A 21,014-nucleotide genomic window follows, 5' to 3' on the forward strand; every position below is an offset into this window, starting at 1 on the left:
CCTATGCTCGTCGGAGAAGTATTTCATAGGGGCGTCCGCCATTGTTCCGATAGTTTAGAACCAGTTACTAAGTTACTATGCGTCATTACGAGGGAAGTGACGTCACGACTGTTGAAGCCTATTGCGTTCTGTTATCAGACTCGATCATATGTGCACATAGAGCTTTTATATAGCGCAATATCCACTAAATGTGCCCAAAGCGCTTTACGCCTGTTAGGCGATATTACAATTTTTCCGACATAGACAACGCTGTTAATTAAGGGCCATGTACTCATTTTACATCCGAGTACGGTGAGAGAATACGAGTAAAGAGTCTTTTCCAAGGACTGAACTATGCGCCGAGCGAGGCTCGAACCCAGGACCTTCCGATCCGAAGACCCAAGACCACATAACCGCACTCAACTCAACTATGCGGAACTCGTGGACCTTCCAATTCGAAAGCGAGTGTCATACCACAAGACCACATAACCATGCGTGAGTGGATGAGTAAGTAACCAAGCAAGTGGCTTTAAAAATAGATGTTAACTGGTTTTTGAAGCAGTATTCTCATAATCTCTATCATCTTGATTTAGCCTCGACCACAAAACGCTTCCATCAATTTCTTCACGATATGGTGACGTCACGCCAATTGTTTCACATCCGTCGGTGGCCTCTTTCGGATTGTAGAAGACATTTTTAAAATCGACATTTATTTAGGTTTTGATTTTGATCGGTTGGAATTTAGGAAAAGGAAAACCAAAAGTTGAGCAAGTCGATAAACAGGGTACATTTAGAACTCCATCTCGATTGAGAAATGTTTACCTCTGCCATGCAAGCTGCCTCGTAAATTCATTTCAAGGTGGGTTTGATTAGTTGCAATTGTAAACAATTAATAATGAATATAATGAATGAATGAATTAATGAATTGAATGAGAATGGCAGTGAGATAAACTACAAAGTTGGTGGCTTAGAGTTAGAGCCTGCGTGTATCAATTTACAAGTCTGATTGGGCAAATTGTCATGGTCTCATTCTTGTTATAGAATAGAAATACTCTCAAACCAAATAATTGGGAGGCCTTCCGAAAGCTCCTACACCCCCAGTATTCTTGTTTTTTATAATGTTCTAGTAGGGGGTTTGGGAGGGGGGAAACTTTTATCTTTTTTTTTTTAAGTCTTCCCCCTCCCAAACCCCCTACTAGAACAAGAATACTGGGGATGTAGGAGCTTTCGGAAGGCCTCCCAAATAATAGATTTCGGGAAACAGTCGGACATGCAAATAATAAATAATATGCGCACATTCATTAACTTAGAGCCCAATGACCAATGGTTACGATCATGAAATGGGGTCTTTGTTCTGTAGCTTTGCAAACACAGAGCAAATACAGCCAAGCAACAACGTTGAACATGGTCAGTAATCAGATTAGTCGCACAAGTAAGACGTCTTTTCTCGTCTTATATGTTTTGTGTTGCAGCGGTTACGAGCCCCTTGTAAAGTGCTTCAAGCAAATTTAGTGGATATTGTGCTATATGAAGGCTCACATGGTTTTTAGGCAAACATGTTTATATCTATTCCAGGTCCACCGGTCGGTAACGGAATGGCAGCTTGCTTCCATCAGCCCCTGATCTATTCACCATCCTAATCATAATAAAGGACATTTGTCCGGTAAGTCCATGGGTAACAGAAGCTTCTAATCATTACAGATAGATTACAAAATGTAAGATGCGCATTTATCATTATCGTTATATTAAACGATGGCTTTTGGCGAAATAATACATTGTGCATACAAAAACGCGGGGGAGGCCTTGCCTTCCGAACACTCATCGGCCTAGCATCTCTTTCGATTAGTATTTTCACCGTGGATCTTTTGTCAGTCGTTTATTTATTCAATTTGTCAATATATATAGAAAACACTCTAGAACAAACCTAGATAGATTATTGAAAGTTTTAAATTTCCTAACATGACTATTGATTTGGTTCTCCTCCGCCATTTTGTCCTTGAAGTATTGAAAGGTCGTGCAAAACAGTCCTAGGTTTTTAGTTTCTATTACTATTAGGGTTAGTTTGAGGTCGGAGGATTTCTTTTCCAATAAGGGTTAGTTATACGTCTTAGTAATAGTGCTAGGGTGTTTTTTTTTCTAGTAGGGATAGTTAAAGGCACAAGGTTTTATTTTTTCTTAGGGTAAGTTGAGGGAATATTTGGGTTGTTTCCCTAAACACGACGAGCTTTCGGAAGGCCTCCCCGAAACAATACATTGTACATCCGGATCCAAGAACGAGGCCATTATCAGAAAAAGAAAGAAAGAAGCAATCTACCAACACTATTTTTACTTAAAGAGGAATTTATGACCCTAAATTGATGGTTCGAGCGTTACTTAGCATTAATCAATCAGCATATTCCCTGCCCTTTGGCCCGTTCCGTGCCATTGACTGTTTATTTCCAGATACATGGCAAACATTCTTTCTTGAGCCCATCGCTCCCTTTAGTAGAAGATGCTAAGCCAAACAAACAAATAGGTCAGTCATACAGTAAGTGAGTATCTATCACAATATTGTAACACACGGATGAAGGAATTGCATCGTAACACTTGACGACATTATGCATTTATTTTTCAATCGCACGTGTAAAAATTGTGAGTGATGCTTTAGGATCTGTGCAAAAACCAAATATTAAAAAAAAATTAAGGAAAAATAGAACAGTTGAAATGTTCATTGACTAGTTTTAATAAAATACACTATGACAACACACGTATCTAGATAATAGCGTAAGCACTTTAAGTTGAATAAATAACCAGAGACTCATACTTTAACTCACTCAACCCTAACACCGACTATACCCGTAGTTTATCCGGGTTACTTTTACCCCATGCCTATTTATTACATTTTTCTGAGACAAACTATAGGCGTAGTATCAAAGTTAATGTTTTTCGTTTATACATGTTAGTGGAAGTGGAATAAAACTATCTATGTACATGATCATTTTTAATACATTTTTTTCAAATTTTGAAAAGTAGCAACAATCTCTAGGATTGAGTGAGTTAAGATAATACTAAAATGCATCCATAATAATAGCTTGCCATGTATAGCAAACAAGAGGTCACAGAGGAACCATCGATTGGGCATGGAAAAAAGACGTGAGTTGAACATTCCCTTGTAGCATAGACTATAATATCATCTAAATCTGTTTGGCTACTCTAAAATGTTATGACGATCCGTTCTCTAAAAACCCTCCTCACACTTGTGACATGTCCCTATCGTACCAATAGTGTAGAAAAGTCGTGACGTCACACCTACTTTTCCGGTTCCAAAATCACTGGAAGTGTGTACGTAACCAGACTTTCAGAGGACTTATTATGAATAGGTTACATAATAAAGCATAAGCTGGCATAACTATTTTAGTGGAAGGGTGTACGGCTAGATTATTAGGATTATGAGCCGTAATAGAGCGAGGGCAGTTAATCTTGCTAGACATCCAGCATATATTTAGACTAAAAATAAGATGCCATCACTCTGAAAACAGAAGATTAATTACACAAGGTAAGTAAGTATCCAGTCCTCCGGAAGAGCGGTATTACACTTCAACTGAGATTGGAACCAGTTTTTTTTTGACATCACACTTTTGTGTTCCCTATTGAGTTATAATGCAGTGTAATAACCAGATGCTCTGCAACCTCCGGACCATTATCAAAAGGAATGTAAGTGGGAGACACTGTCAGGTCCCACTGATGCAGAGTGGCTGCTGTAGTCTATTCATCCACCACCCAATATCTCCTCTTATTGGTTCAAAATTCTGAAACTTCTTACCCAGTTCTGAGTAATCGTCTCTCCGTCCTGAGGAATGGCAGTCTTCCAAGTTGATCTCCATCTCATAATTAATTGTGTTCACTTCTGAAGCCAGGGAACCAAATTACGAAGGCCGTCGAGATTTCAATCGACTTGCACTTGGAATATGAAAAGACAACCCGCACTTCCTCTCTCTCTCTCTCTCTCTCTCTCTCTCTCTCTCTCTCTCTCTCTCTCTCTCTCTATATATATATATATATATATATATATATATATATATATATATATATATATATATATATATGTATATGAGGTGGAGGTGATGAATTCCTACCGTAACCTAGTCCCACTCTTTGCGCATGATTGATAATGTTCATGACACTATGACTTACATAGTTTGAAGTTTACCTTTTAGACTTTCCTGCTTCTACTCCACACGGGGGTGCAGTACTCCATTCCACAGAAACTCAATGCCACCATACCGTGGACGTCCTCTAAAGCGTCTTGTCGGTGCCCAGAGTAGATTCCGTTAGCTTCCTCTATTGGTACGATTCAGTCCGACTCTTCATTACTATAAATTACATAGCGAGATCTGACGGTTTGCATTGCGGACATCGCTCAGTATAGCAAGATTCGGGACTTCACATTCTGGTGCAAACTTTGCATATTACCTATCGGGATCCAATTTCACCGTCAGACTGGTATGGATGGGCCAAGTCAAATCCTTCTGTCTTCCAGAGACTGAAGTCTGTCTATTCTGGCTTTTCCGTCCAGCAAGGGCTGTAGAATATACAAATTGTACATTGGAATGGAGTGTTGCGCACTCCTATAAAACGGTAAATCGGATATAATACCTCAATATCACTTTTAAGATAAAATAGGGACAGCGTGGCTCAGCGGTATGGCCTTTGCTTCGTTCCCGAAAGGTACCGAGATCGAATATATCCGCTGGCGCTGTGCGGCCTTGAGCAAGTCATTTCCCCTAACTCAGTTTGCGACGGACGCCTTGGGTATTCCAGTCTTCCCTTGGAATAGACCCTAAAGACAAATTTCCCATCTGGGATAAATAAAGGGAATTTTATTTTATTTCGTTTATATATTTTGTTTTATAAAGTAAGATTTTAAAAAATGATGCCCTTCCGCCACGACATCATACGATATCGTCACCTAGGCCTTCCACGAAGGAATAATATAGATAATGATGTCTGATGTCAACAGGAATCACCCATGTTGTCTAAGTGAGCAAATTGGGGGTTAATAATCTTGGAAAAAAAAACCAAAGTGCCTGAAGCGGGGCTCGAACCCGAACTTATAAAGTAAGATAAGATAAAGTAAATCATGCTCATGCTCTTTCTCCACCAAGGTGGTCGTAGAGGAGAATGAGAGATGCTTTTGAAGTAAGGGCCCTCCATCTGGATAAGTCCTCAGCTTCCTCGTTAGCTTTGGGCTGTCTATCTCTATCCGTTCCTTTGCAATCATTATCCATTCAGCATTTTTCTTGCCGTCATCTCGTTCTACCTCTATGTTTTTTTTTGGTCAATGTCTCATGCCAAGAATCAATCATGACCAAACCACGAACATTTTCTTATTTTGACTATAGACAGAAGGAATTTCTGCGACCCTGTTAGATAAGAAGATGAAATCAGATAAGGTGAAATAAGATAAGATAAGGTAGATCGGATAAAAATACAAAACAAAACGCCTTCCATCATTAGATAAGGCATTCGCCGAGGCATTCCATGAAGTAATATAGATAATCTATCAAACATGATGTCTGATATCAACAGGAATCACACATGTTGTCCAAAATAATATGAGCAAATCGGGAGTTAATGATTTTGCAAAAGGAAAGAAAACGAAAGTGCCTAGAGCTCAACCCCGGGACCTTCCGGGTCACAGTGTAATGCCGTAACCACTCGTGTATTTCAGATAAGTTAAAATAAAATAGGATAACGTATAATCGGAATAGGCGAAATGATACAAGGTAAAATGAACGTAATGCGACAGAAAGCGTCTTGATCCCGACTTCATCATTTATTGATTACTTTATTTCAGATATCGATACCAGAGTCATTTTTGATTCCATCCCCAATTGGTACCATGTCCAGAACAACTTCACTGGCAGAAGAACCTGGTGTTGGAACCCTCAAAGAAGTAAGATTATTGAGTAGATAGATGTCTTTGCTACACGATTCAATTCAGTAACCTAATATATTATATTAATTACAAGATTTCATACATGACATAACTAACTATTTTAGATTTGTGGTTTATTTTCATCACTATTATAAAAGATTTTGAAAATATTATGTTTAAAGTCTTAACAGGGGTGTTTCTTTTTTAAAAACATTTTTTTTTACGAAACCCGCTGGAATTCGACGAAGTTATGGGAAGTGGGCTGCAGTGGGGAGTGAATCGGGGACCCAGGGAAGTGTACACCCGTGGGGAGTGAACCGGGGACTCAGGGAAGTGTACACCAGTGGGGAATGAACCTGGGATTATGGGAGGAGGCTATTAGAGAGAAATGAACTTGGGACTGTGGGAGATGGATAACAGTGGGAATTGAAGTAAAAAAAAACAACAAAACCCTCCACGATCTTAAGTGAGTAAGGCGCATCTAAAGGACGAAATTGGTGATACGCGCATTCCCCTAACCTCCCTCCTATTCCCTCTTTCATTCTTTTTCATTCAAGAGCCACAACTAAATTAATAATGAAACCAGTCAATCAGTCAGTCAATCCATTCATCCATCCATTTAGCCACCTTTTAATCAACCAATCAATCAATCAATCAATCAATCAATCATTATCATTACATCAATCACTCACGCACTCACTCACTTACCCACTCACTCACTCACTCACTCACTCACTCACTCACTCACTCACTCACTGAATAAATAAATAAATAAATAAATATAATAAATAAACCAGATAGGGCAATCACTATATATCAATGCCCCTATAGATTAATCAATGTATCAATGAATCAATTCATGCATCAATCATTCATTCAATTAATTAATTTATACATTGATCAACCAATGACTAAATCAGTCAACTAATCCACCCATCTACGCATTAATAAACCAATCAATTAGTTAATCAATCTATACATTGAATAATCAATCAACAAATAAATCAAGCATTTGTTCACCCAATCCATCAATATACATATTTGTCAATCAATAGACAGACAATCAAATAAACAAAATAATCAATGAAACAATTTATCAATCCATCAACAATTCAATTAATCAAACTATCAACCATCCAATCACGCAATCAATCAATCAATCAATCAATCAATCAATCAATCAATCAATCAATCAATCAATCATTCAATCACTCAGTCTGTCAGCCAAGCAATCAATTATTACTGAATTCACCCTGTCATTCAATTAAAACTAGAGCTTTTATATAGTGCAATATCCACTAATTGTGCCCAAAGCGCTTTACAAAAGCTCCCTGGCCAACAGCAACACGTAATATATAGAACGAGACTGTTAGCCGATATTACAATTTTTTTTCCCGACATAGACAATGCTGTTGACGGCCAGGTACCTACTCATTTTACACCTGAGTAAGGTGAGAGAATGTGAGTAAAGAGTTTTTTCCAAGGACTCAACTATGCGCCGAGCGAGGCTCGAACCCAGGACCATTCCGATCCGAAAGCGAATGTCATACCACAAGACCACATATCCGCAATTCAATCAACCAACAGAATAAAAAAAAAACATATAAAAAAGTTCCCTTTATTCATCCTATGGGGGGAATGTGTCTTTAGGGTCTATTCCAAGGAAAGACTGGAATAACACAGGCGTCATCCGCAGTGCAGCGCCGCAAATTAAGCTAGGGCGAGAGGTGACTTGACCAAGGCCACTCAGCGCAGCGGCGAGTGATTGAACTCGGTACCTTTCGGGTACGAAGCAAAGACCTTACCGCTGAGCCACGCTATCCCCCACATAATCAATCAGTCCAATCTTTATCACTCTTATCTTCAGGAGCCGGTACGATTCGACAATGTCAAATCCTCTTACTACACAGAGGCTGCTCGCGTGACCTTGACCTATACCCTGGTCTCCAACACACCCTCCACAACCCACGATTGGATTGGACTCTTCCCACTTCATAATGGGCGGGATACATCAGACCCCTTGGCCTTCGTATTAGCTGCTCCAAAGGCTAAGTCTAAGAAGAAGAAGAAGAAGAACAGAGGGAACAACGAAGACAGACGTCAGGTTGAATTTCCAATCAAAGACTGTAAAGTCAATATTGTCGTAAGTGTTTGACAAAAGCGTATTCTACTTAATCTTCTTGGTCCCTGTCTGGACATAGGGCTTCATATAAATGCTTTTCCAGCGCGGCAGGTTAGGGGCCATGTTAGTTGAGGTCATGACAATCCTGCCCCTCTCTCTCTCTCTCTCCTATCTGTATACCGATCTACTCCAGATTTTTTTTTTGGTTTTCCAACGTTTCTTCTGCCTCGAGCGTTCACCAGCGTATCCTATTTTCACACAATGAAAGAAAAGCGCTCTAATGTATCGGCTCTAAAGCCCCCCCCCCCCCCCCCCCCCTTCCGGCAAATTCTAAAAACATAGTCATTCCAATCAAAATTAAGTCGACGTGAAAATTTAAAGCAGTTACGAATGTTGTCTATAAATGTCCCGAAGTTTTTTGTTTCTGTCAAAATTGTTAAAAAACACACGAGAACTCCCTTTTATCTAGATATCATACTGTAAATATTTTTGCTCTATGCTAAATAGCTTTGAAACGTGTTCCTCTTTTACTCTATTGTTAGATGTATAATTTAAAGAAACATAACTCTGATAGAATGCATAAACGCTACCCAATCAATTCATTTACCACCACAGACAAACAGCAAGAACCGCAGATACCAGTTTGTTTACGTGTCCAAAACAGGAAAGGTCTACGGCCGGAGTCGATCGTTCTCTATCCAAGGGGAAGAACTGTGGAATTTAGAGGACGACGACGAGGATTTTTCACGATTGTCTTCCTTGCAGTACACTCATCCCACGGGAGACCATCATGACAGCGAAATTACCATTCTGTCAAGGAGTCACACAAGCCACAATGGTACGTTTGCGCTTTCAATATTTTCTGTTTATTTTTTAAAGTCTTATCGCAGATGGCCATTAAAACGGAGCCAGCTAGCATAAATAGATAAATATCGTAATTATACCATTTTCATTAGTAATCTCTGAGAGAATACTTATTTTGGGCAATATGCATAATGTTTTAGGACCTTCCATGCAGCCTTTTAGGTGCGGGTACGAAATCTTAGGACTGTGATTGCTTAGCATTAAAAGGACCTTCAAATTTCATGTTCGTCCGCGATCGGATAGAGAAGATATGTGACTCGACGTACCAATCTGGTATTTTGTCGGAATTAAATTATAGTTAAAGAATGATCAGTTTAAAGCCAAAACAGAATTTTGTCAAATAAAACTGTAAATAGGATATATATATATATATATATATATATATATATTATAATATAATATAATAATAATAACATTATATTATATATATATATATATATTTATATATATATATATATATTATTATATAATTGTTATTATTATTATTATTATTATTATTATTATAATATTATTATTGTTATTATATTATTATCATCATTACTATCAGTATTATTATCATCATAATTACTACTATTTTAATTACATTTTCCCCCCTATTACAAGAGCTGTAACCTTACACTTATTGCCTATTTGGACAATAACGATTATTATTATTTTTAATAATAATAATAATAATAATAATAATAATAATAATAATAATAATAATAATAATAATAATAATAATAATAATAATAATAATAATAATATATAATAATTATTATTATTATTATTATTATTATTATTATTATTATTATTATCTCAATATCACTTTTAATATAAGATGAGGCAAGATACGAAAGAAGATAACGTAAAATCTGCGCTCTAGCTTTACAGATTCTGAAGCAGTTTTTAAAAGAAACTTTAAAAAGTCATCTCTTTCTGTTATATTTAGATGGTATGTAGTAAGAACAAATTGGGCATTTATTTATTTTTTAAAATAATTGAAGTTGAAAAAGAATAGATAAGCAATCTTTATAATATACCACAGATTTAATTACATTATTTTTGTTGTGTCACCTTATAGAACATCTTTACCCCAATTTACATTTTTTAAAAATAATTCCGTATTCTCATCTTATAAATGTTGTTGATAATATGATATATATATATATATATATATATATATATATATATATATATATATATATATATATATATATATATTATATTGCATTTCAGGTATATTGTTATAATGGGCCTAGAGATATATTGCATGGGACAGATGCTATGTAAATCAATTGAATTAAATTATTATTATTATTATTATTATTATTATTATTATTATTATTATTATTATTATTATTATTATTATTATTATTATTATTATTAAAATAGGATAGGACTCGGTCAGACAATGCTCCTGATCATGCTCATTCTCTAGATCGAACTGATCGTAGAGAAAACATATGAGCTCCTTTTGCAGTAAGGGCCCTTCATCCTTATTTATCCTCATCTGTCCAACAGCAACACGTAACATGTAGAACGAGACAGGACGCTTGTTAGGCGATATTACAATATTTTTCCGACAAAGACAACGCTGTTAACGGACAGGAACTCATTTTCCAAGGACTCTATTATGCGCCGGGCGAGGCTTGAACCCAGGACCTTCCCATCCGAAAGCAAGTGTCATATCACTAGACCACACAGATCACTTGTCTTAAGACAAGTGGGTCCCTGATCAATTGCTCCGGGCGACGTAGAGTTGAGTCCTTGGAAAAAAGATTTTTACTCACATTCTCTCACTCTACCCGGATGTAACAATTGAGATGTTTATGTCGAAAAAGATTATAACATTGTTTTAAGGGGTCATGTCTCGTTCGACATATTGTGTTGCTTGTTGTCTAGGGACCCCTTGAAGAGCGCTCTAGGGGATATCTTTAATTATTTTGATCTCTGTCGAAAAAAATGGTAATAATTCCTAATGGATGTCATATTTTGTCCTACATATAATTCTTGCTGTTGAATTGGGAGCCAATTGTAGTCTCCCTTTGGAATGGACCTTAAAGACAAAAGTCACATTTGAAAAAGGATATTAATCATATCATATTAATTTTTGATTTATAGATCTACTTTAGAATATTTTCTTCTTGTTTTGTAGCTTCATGCAGCATATTTCTTTCCAATAAATACTGAAATCAATGTTTAACACTGTTTTGAAATAAATAAAAGAGCTGAAGTAGTAAAAATTGAAAAAAGATATCTTCATCCGTTTTCTTTTATCTACCCAATTCTCCCTCTACCCGCCCTAAAATCCAAACCCAAAACTTCAAACTCCGCAACCCCCAAATCCCCAAACATCCAAACCCCAAACCCCACCCACAGCCACCTCAGCGAGTGCTTCCGAATCTCCAGTCCTACTCTCCTATCCGTCTGACATGGAAAGCGATGGTGGTGACGTCAGCAACCACGAAGACTGGGACATCACCAACATGCCCAACAAGGAGAATGCAAAGGAAAACGACAAAGGCTTGTCGGAGACAGCATTGTCTGAATTCTCGGACATTGAGATATTGTCGAGATCACCTTCTAAAGACGACTACTCTAACAAATACCGTCTTTGTGACAACAGTTCTACCAGAGGTCATTCTGAGGATGATTTCATTCTGTGTGACGTTAAGATACAAAGCGACCATTTTGATCTTCTTGAGGACTCAGTAAGTGGCGTTGACGCACAGGAAGATGGCCTCGATAGATCGTTTACCAGAGCTTCTAAAAAGAAGAAAAAGAAAGAGAAAAGAAATATTGTATCTAATGAGAGCAAGGTCTCGGATGAGGTGACATATTTTAGCTTGTTCGGGGACGATGATCAAAGTATTGAAAAGACATCCGTTGCCACTGACAGAGAAACCAACAAGGGCAAGAATAAGAAAAAAGAATCTGAGAAAAACATATCAGAGAAAGAGATTCAGGATAATATTCATGGTGGATTAGAACAAACGTCGAAAACTCCCATTTCGAGATCAATTAACAAAAAGTCAAAAACAGATCCGATTGATGAGATAGGATTGATAGTGAGTGAAGGAGAAAACAGTCAAGAATATATTCGAAAATTTAATGCAAACAAATCTAAAAAAGAAAGGAAATTCAATGAAAATGCTGTTATTAATGTTGAAAAAATTCCTACGCCCCCGTCAGCGCATCAAGGAATTTTCCAAACTGTAGCAGACCAACTCAAATTTCTGAAAGTAGAGGATGATACCAAATCAATAACATTGTCCGATTTGGGAGGAGACGATGAAAATGAGGAGCAAGAAGAGAAAAAGAGGGGAAGTGAATGCTATGGTGGAATGACCAAGGTGGAAAAGAAGAAAAAGAGGAGAGGGAAAGAGAAAGTTCGGGTAGAGAGTAAAGTACTGATTTTGGAGCTGAGCCCAAAGGAGGAGAAAGTAGTCAATAAAGTTGAGGTACAAACAGACGATCGTGTTACAATAGATTCTACCAAAGTCAACGGCATTATCAGTAGACAAGAAACAGTCAGAGGAAAGATGAGTAAAAGGAAAAATATTGACAATGAGTCGATAGCTAATACATCTTGTGAAAACGATACGGCCTCTGTAATCACAGACCATGATAAATCAACAATAACTCTATCTACACGCGTGACGTCATTGGTTTCTGAAAATAAAAACATGCAACATGACGTAACGTCGACTTGCTCTGAAAACAAAACAAAGTCTTCAGAAGATAACATTAAAAACAGATCAAGTAGTGCAACGGAATATGACGATAAAAGAAACGATATGCTGTTATTTTTTGAAAATGCTGCAACTGCTTCAGCTGAGCCAAAACTCATACACAAGAAAACAAAAACTAAAATAAATCAAGGCATTGCCACAAAGAATGTTGAAAATTCCAAATTAATCGAAAAGGGTGATAAATCAAAAATTAAAAGTAAAGAAGAGCTTAATGATAACGTGATTTCTGAATCACAATTCAGGCAAGTTAAATTTGACGAGGAAAAGAAGTCAGGGAAACCGAAGTCAAATAATACAGAGTCCATTGATATTGTTAAAGAGGTACCAACGTACACAATCACAAAGGAGCAGAATTGTCGCTTCAAAAAATGCAAAAAAGTCAGAAAAGGAATTACTAATGGGGACGCTGACAATGTTTCGACAAATCCTGAAAATGCGCTTGTTCAAGAAATCAAAACAATATCTCAAAACCTCACAGCGACTAATGAGTTGTTTACAAAGCCAGTCGCATTGAAAACTGAACAAAGTCAAGAGGACCGAGGACACCCCACGTTTATAAAATACAGCAAGAAGTCTAAGCAGTGTCACAATGTAGATGGCAGTGAGTACAGTAATGCATCTGTGAAACAAAAGCCGTTGGAAGAAAAAACAACAATCGAAACGCAGCCAGCAGAAATGGAAACCGATAAAAAATCAAAAAGAGAAGAGAAAAGAAAAATTCCAAAAACTATTCGAGTATTTCAAGCCCATAAATTTACATCACAATGCGATAAAGAGGTACATGGGCAAGAAGAGTCTGACAAATCTGTTGTTGGAAGAGAGACACGGAAGAACAAATGCACAGGAAAGACAACGTCAAATGTGTCTGAGGAAATCCAGAATGTTGAGCTGGCAAACAGACCGGAGAGGTACGAAGATATATTAAACAACAACGTGGCCATTGGAAGTGAACAGGTTATAACATTGGAGCAAAACCACGGGAAGGAAACCAAGGCGTGTCTAAAGAATAAGAGAGAAACAAATAAAATGGCCAGTGTAGAATTGACGCCAATTGAGAGATTTGAATCACAGAGATCTCTCAACCACAGAGAAAAGTCTAGAAAAATAGACATTGAATCGAGAAAGGTTCCCAACAAATGTTATAAGGATACCAAGTCAGTTTTAAGTTGCCCAAAATCAACTGATGGCTTTAAAACGTACGGTTCGCAAAATGCATTTTCCGGATCAGGTCCCAGTGAGTTTAATAAAGAAGATAGTAAATCAGAAAAGATTACTTCAGCAGATCGTATTTCTGAAAACAGAAAGAAGAATAAAAAAGTAGGAAAAACACTTCAAATCAAAGAGAGAGAAAATGCACCGGTTAAAACTGATGGGGATTATGACTCCAAATGGTTGGCTGTCATTTCAAATACAAAACCCTCAGAAAATACAGTAAATGATCATATTGGGGACAAACTGAGAAAGCCGAAAAACTCCCCACAAGAAGAAAATGGAGATCGAGACTTAAATATTGACGACAATAAAGAAAATATGAAAATATCGATCAGGAATAAATTGTACTTGGCGAAAAAAGAAAGGATGAAGGCAGCCATTAGGGCAAAGTCTGGAAAAAAGGAGCGCCGATCAAAGGTCAAAGGTGAAAAGGTTGTCATGCTGAAAGAATTGTTTGAAGAATCGTTAACACCATCAATGCCAGTCACCATGGGAAAACCCACTGGATCTAAAGCGCTTGAACCGAATGACGACGATATCAAAACTCTCGGTAACAAATCCTCCATAATTTCCAAGCTGTGTTCTTCTAGTGCCCCTGCGATCTCCACCGTAAAAGGTATTAAACGACCTCAAATTCCAGCATATCTCTTGGATGTTATGGACGATCTTCCGGAAGATACGGACACGCCCAACTTCTGGGAATGGAGGAAGTCAATGGCTCATGGGAAATCTAAAGGTCAAGGCCAGGAGGCAGAGGAGGTAAAGAATAGCCCCGATTGTTTTCTTTTCTTTTCTCCTGTTATGTACTTATTTACAGATCACATTGTTATGGGCTCATTACTGTCATGGAAATACTCTCAAACCAACGCAAAATATTGTCCATTACAATAATTAATAATAATTTGCGCGTATAATATAGCGCATACTCTCGTTGGAGAGATCTATGCGCTTTACAATAAAATCTCGAGAATAAAAAGAAACATGAAAACATGACATACAAATATTAGCAACAGATCTATACATATATGCAAGTAAATATATATATATATATATATATATATATATATATATATATATATATATATATATATATATATATATATATATATATATAATAAGAGTACTATGATTTATGTGTCAGACGTAACAGGGACATAGATAGTCACATTAAAATTGTATAATAAGTTGAATGATTAGTTGTGATTGTTTAAAACCAATAATATACATAATAGAAAAATATAATAATGTCACAACATTTCTTGATTTCTAATAATCAAATCTTATAATATTTGTTAAAAAGGTACGTTAAAAAAAACAAGCCTATAACTGCGTTCGGCTATACAACTTGCAAGTATGTGCTCGTATGAGCCTTGAAGTTAAAAATATGAAAATAACCCATATTTTTAATTTGGTTCCGCTTTAGTTATTATATGTATTACCGTGAGCAAGAAACTTTTCCCCAATTGTTTACTTTTGTGGGTTAGTTCTGCCTTTTCATGTTTGAGCTAAACCCTTGTGGTATATCATTTTCTACTGTTTATATATAATTAAATATATGATTCTTTCGTGATAATAAATAATGATAGTGATGATGATAATAATGATGATAATAATAATAATGGTAATTATTAATTATTAATGATAATAATAATGATGGTCCTATTAATCCAGCAGGACATATGAAATCAAATTTTCAGTTCTTTACGTGCAAGTTGCAATTAGGTGTCTTTCTACATTTCGTTCCCTGTCAGGTACTAATTGATGCCTGAGTCGAGTTAAGTAATATGTGTAAATCTTGGATTTGTAACAAGACGAAACACCAAATCGCTGAGCCATCGACACCATAATGATATGATACTACTTTGTATGATCAAAGTCTCCCTGTGAATAAAGCCTTTGCAATTACGTACAGCAATATAGTGCAACACTCACTAAACGTGCTCAAAGCGCTTTACAAGTGGTCCTTAGCCAACGGCAACACTTAAGACATGACGCCTGTTAGGCGATATTACAATTTTTTTTTCGAAGAGAAAAAAAAAGTTGTTAACGGATAGGTACTCATCTTACACATGAGTAGGACGAGAGAATGTATGTGAGTGAAGAGGCTTTTCCAAAGACTCACCTATGCGCCGATCAGAGCTGGACTCGAACCTGGATTTGTAACAAGACGAAACACCAAATCGCTGAGCCATCGACACCATAATGATATGATACTACTTTGTATGATCAAAGTCTCCCTGTGAATAAAGCCTTTGCAATTACGTACAGCAATATAGTGCAACACTCACTAAACGTGCTCAAAGCGCTTTACAAGTGGTCCTCAGCCAACGGCATCACTTCAGATGTAGGACGAGACATGACGCCTGTTAGGCGATATTACAATTTTTTTTCGAAGAGAAAAAAAAGGTTGTTAACGGCTAGGTACTCATCTTACACATGAGTCGGACGAGAGAATGTATGTGAGTGAAGAGGCTTTTCCAAAGACTCACCTATGCGCCGATCAGAGCTGGACTCGAACCTGGATCTTCCACTCCGAAGACTGTCATATCATACCACAAGACCATAGAGACCAGTCACCTCATAAAATCATGAGAGTTTAACTTTAACTAAGAATCATGATTTTATCCAGCAATTCAATTTTCATCATCTAAATCACCCCGTCAAAAAGCCGTTTTTAGACGAAAGGTCAGATCTCCAGACCTGCCTGATATTACAAAACATTTCGTAGAATTACGAAATTTTGGCTCTGATTTCAGAACTTCACGAGTATCTCGTAAGTCATTAAAACTTATTGAAAATGGAAGTTGATGCCAGGTTACATAACTCGAATGATTTTGAAGAGTTATCTAATCATTGTGAGGGTATAATATTACTGTTTTTAAAAAGTTAACTATAGCGACTACAATTTTTATATCCTAAAAATTATGAATTTTTAGATTTTTAAGTAAGCGGGTCTGAAATTCGCATGTCTGATAACCGAGCTCAATTAATCATAGGCTTGGTTAACACAAATGCAATGGATAGTTTTGTGCGTTGGTTTGGTAAATAATAATGAATTGAATAACAATGTGAAATTGAATGTAAGCTTAAATTTGATATACGAAAACAGATAAAATGGTCGTTTCGGGTTTCCCCTTTATCAACAAAACAGGATGAATGGAACACGACAGACGAATGAGACAATGCGGTAGTGGCGTTGTTAAGATAAATAAACAAAAAAAAAAAAAAAAGAAAAAGAAAAAAGGTTATTGTTTATTCATCTTAACAACGCCACTACCGCATTATCTCATTCGTCTGTAGTGTTTCATTCGTCCTGTTTTGATGATAAAGGGGAAACCTGAAACGTCCATTTGATCTATTTTCGTATATTAACTTGAAGCTTACATTCAATTTCACTTTGTTATTTAATTTATTTCTTCGAGCTTCGAGCAGCAACATTTACACTGGAGAAGCTTCGTATGGGAACAAAACAGATAATGGACGTTTCGGGTTCAAACCCTTCGTCACCACAACATTACACAAAATAACATGGAAAATAAATAAAATAAAGTAAAATGCAAAATAACTTGTATCGTCTTTACTCAATGGTGGTTGCAGTATGACGAAAGGTTTGTACCCGAAACGTCCATTATCTGTTTTGTTCCAATTCGAAGCCTCTCCATTTTCACTCTTTCGTTAGTATTTTCACGATCACCGGCTTCAGGCAGCCCCTACCGTTTTCAATATTTACATTGCGTTGGTTTGAGAGTGTTTCCATTACAACGAGTCCATAACAATTTCAGTTATCAGACTTGCAAATTCGTACGCATCGATCTATCCCAATCGCGACTAAAATAAAATAATGAATAACATTGAGCTTTTATATAGCGCGTTATTCACTAAACGTGCTCAAAGCGCTTTACTAGCGGTCCCTGGCCAACAGCAAAACTTAACATGTAGGACGACGGGACATGACGCCTCTTAGACTATATTACATTTTTTTCGGCGGACAGAGACAACGCTGTTAACGGCCACGTACGCACGGTGAGAGAATGTGAGTAAAGAGCCTTCTTCCAAGGACTCAACTGTGCACCGAACGAGGCTCGAACCCAGGACCATTCGATCCGAAAGCGAGTGTCATACCATTCACTACTAGACCACATAGCCGCACTATATAAAAGTGCATCTTATCACTCTGCTTCCCTTTCGAGAGTTTTGTGCAGTGGGTCACATTGAACAGATAATGTGCTAGATAAATTATCTTCATTCTTCTTCTTTTTTTTATTATTGTATTCTCCCATCTTATTTACGGACCCCCTCCTTCCCCCTCCCCCTCCCCCCCCCCCCTCCCCCCGATCACGATTCCATAAAATACATCGTATAACTCTCTGATCTCATCTCCTCCTTTCGAGAGTTTTGTAAGTCAGGACGCCAGACTGACTGGATGTTGATTGCACAGTCTGGCGATAATAGAATTGCGAAAACCTTTTTAAAAAAAACATACACACGTTAATAAAGGAATAAAAAAAAGATAATTCAGAAGTATTTTCAACTTGGAGACCAAAAAATGTTCCGATGATAATAGGCTACATCTTTTATTTTTCATTTTTGTATTTATTATTTAGATATTGGTTTTTGAGAAATTATTTGTTCGGATTATTAAAAAAAATTAATTAATTCTCAGTAAGAAGTCGAAGGTAGATCAAATATTTTATAGGGTTTATGGCCTACAAAAAAGTGCGATTATCAATAAATATCTATCATAATTCGAGCAATTATAAGCGTGGTAAGTAACTGCATGGATGAAAATAATAATAGTATGAATAATAATAATAATAATAATGTTAATAATAATAATAATAATAATAATAATAATAATAATAATAATAATAATAATAATAATAATAATAATAATAATAATAATAATAATAATAATAATAATAATAAATCATTTGTATAGCGCGCAAATTCCACGAATTCATGCTCTAAGGCGCTATACAATAAAACACAAATTCACAAAAATAAAATAAGATATAAACTACAGCACTGAAAGCTTAATTTGAAGAACATTAAACTAAATTATGTAAAGGCTATTTTAAACAGTTATATAGCGCAATTTCCACTGAAATACTCAAAGCGTTTTAAAATGGGTCTCAAGCCAACATCAACGGTTAACATATAATACGAGACATGGCGCCTGCTAGGCGATAGTGCATCCCCCCCCCCCCCGACAGAGACAACACTGTTAACGGCCAGATAATCATTTAACACATGAGTACGGTAAGAGAATGTGGGTAAAGAGTCTTTTCCAAGGACTCAGCTGCCTATGCGCCATCATACCGAAGTAGTGTGGCGCCCGGGATAGCGGCTGCTATTCGGGCACCGGGTTGGATCAAATTTAGTCACACACCGGGGCGAGCAGCTCACGTGGCTCGTTGGCTCGATACCCGGGATGGTCTCGTGACGGTCAACCGGGATTTACACCTTTGCCCTCCCGTGTGGCTCAAACCCCCTGACCAGCTGCAAGGTAAAGATCCACGAGGGGGAAGGGGACGTAACCTCCTCTAAGCTTGGTGAGAAGTTGTCAGGCTTTGATACCAGTAGGAGGAGACACTGGGAGGGTGACTGCGAATCGGCTTCGGCCGAGGAGCTGCCTCACGGCCAGTGCGCTTCATCGGTGGGGTTTTTCTACCTGTCCACCATGTACCCGCTGTGGGCAAGAACCTGAGACGGCAGAGCATCTAGTCGAACGGTGTGTTGTGACGATGCTACCCGGCGAGTTTGCGGCGGTGCACGAATGCGGACCAGACTTTGCTGATTGGGTCTATCGTCATAACATAGTAGTATGAAAACCATAAGAGGCTGCTGCCTATGCGCCGACCAGACATTGTGGTTTACAAGCGGATCACTTAGTTGATATGTTAGGTCAAGAAGTCACTCCTCTCCGTCACTTTACCTGCGCTCTGGTATATGGCACGTGCCTGCAGTCAGTGAGGCGAGTAGTCTCATTGGATTCAGTATGTAGTCTGATGTCACGCCGCCCGGCAACGGCGGCCATCTTGGTTCTCAACAAAGAAAATCATTACTTTATATTCTTCATGCTGGCTAGAACTTTTCATATGCCTTGTGATCAAAATGTGTAAAAGCCAAAACATGATCAAATTCAGCTCTTTGTTATTATTTTTAGACAGCCTGTTAGTGACTATCTAGTTCTAACTCAATCATAACAATCATTACTATAAACGTAAAAAGGTTACACACCATTTTGTGTGTTGGTATGTTTAATTTGGCTGGTGGATGTTGTGAGTATTACACTTCAACGCGTAGCATAAATACTTTATTATTATTACTTTTTTTTAACTCTCAAAATACATAATCTATGCTTTTAAATCGGTCAGATAATTGCTGGAGATGACGGGGACGAAAAGACGACGAAATTATGCGAGTCGAAGAAATCCAGGAACAAATCAGTCGGCGTGAACGACCGGAATGGAGAAAGCTACGTGAAGAAGGATGTTCTTCCGCCATCACCCCTGGCGATGATTACGACAAGGACTGGCGACGATGATAGCGATGATGATTATGAAGATGATTATGATGATTATGATGATGATGATGAAGAAGATGATGGTGATGAAGATGATGGTAATGATGATGGCGACGATAATAGTGAGAGGACTGGGAGAGATTCCATGATGAAGGCTGGCGGATGGATGAGTTATGCCAATGCTCTCAAAGGATTGCCAAGTAGGTTTTGTGCTTTTATTTTCAATTCTACAACGATCTATTATAACTATTCTATTTATTTTGCTTTATATATATATATATATATATATATATATATATATATATATATATATATATATATATATATATATATATATAGAATGAAGTTGACGTCAGTCGGGTCTTTGTTATTGTTTTTTTGCCATCCGCGTTGACGAGTAATTTTCACTAAATTGTACTAACCAGACTATAAACGTTCAAGGTTACACAGTTTTGTGTGTTGGTCCGTTATACTTCTGGGTGGCAATGTTATGAGCTTCTAAGACAAGCACATACTATCTCTATACCTTGCTCCAAAAGTTCTATCCCCCCCCCCCCCCCCAAAGTGAATCATTTTTACGGTGTTAATTGATGGTTCCTCCGTGACTTCTTGTTGCGATGCCTGTCAAGCTATTGACATTGGATGCCTTTTTTTTATTTA

The 21,014-nt window shown here is 37.3% G+C and overlaps 1 protein-coding gene across 1 annotated transcript in view; it reads left to right on the forward strand.

Annotated features, from left to right (window-relative positions):
* The first annotated feature begins 621 nt into the window (after positions 1-621).
* Positions 622-21,014, forward strand: part of LOC144958390 (uncharacterized) — a 57,465-nt gene continuing 37,072 nt past the window's right edge. Inside the window, exons 1-7 of the mRNA XM_078890382.1 lie at positions 622-838; positions 1,555-1,642; positions 5,816-5,914; positions 7,764-8,039; positions 8,634-8,856; positions 11,244-14,587; positions 20,206-20,554. Coding sequence (XP_078746508.1) covers positions 5,861-5,914; positions 7,764-8,039; positions 8,634-8,856; positions 11,244-14,587; positions 20,206-20,554 — 4,246 coding nt within the window. The 5' untranslated portion in view covers positions 622-838; positions 1,555-1,642; positions 5,816-5,860. The remainder of the gene's footprint in view (positions 839-1,554; positions 1,643-5,815; positions 5,915-7,763; positions 8,040-8,633; positions 8,857-11,243; positions 14,588-20,205; positions 20,555-21,014) is intronic.

The sequence above is a fragment of the Berghia stephanieae genome, chromosome 12 (genome assembly GCF_034508935.2).
Source record: "Berghia stephanieae isolate SIO BIC M18660-M18661 chromosome 12, UCSD_Bste_1.3, whole genome shotgun sequence".
NCBI lineage: Eukaryota > Metazoa > Mollusca > Gastropoda > Nudibranchia > Aeolidiidae > Berghia > Berghia stephanieae.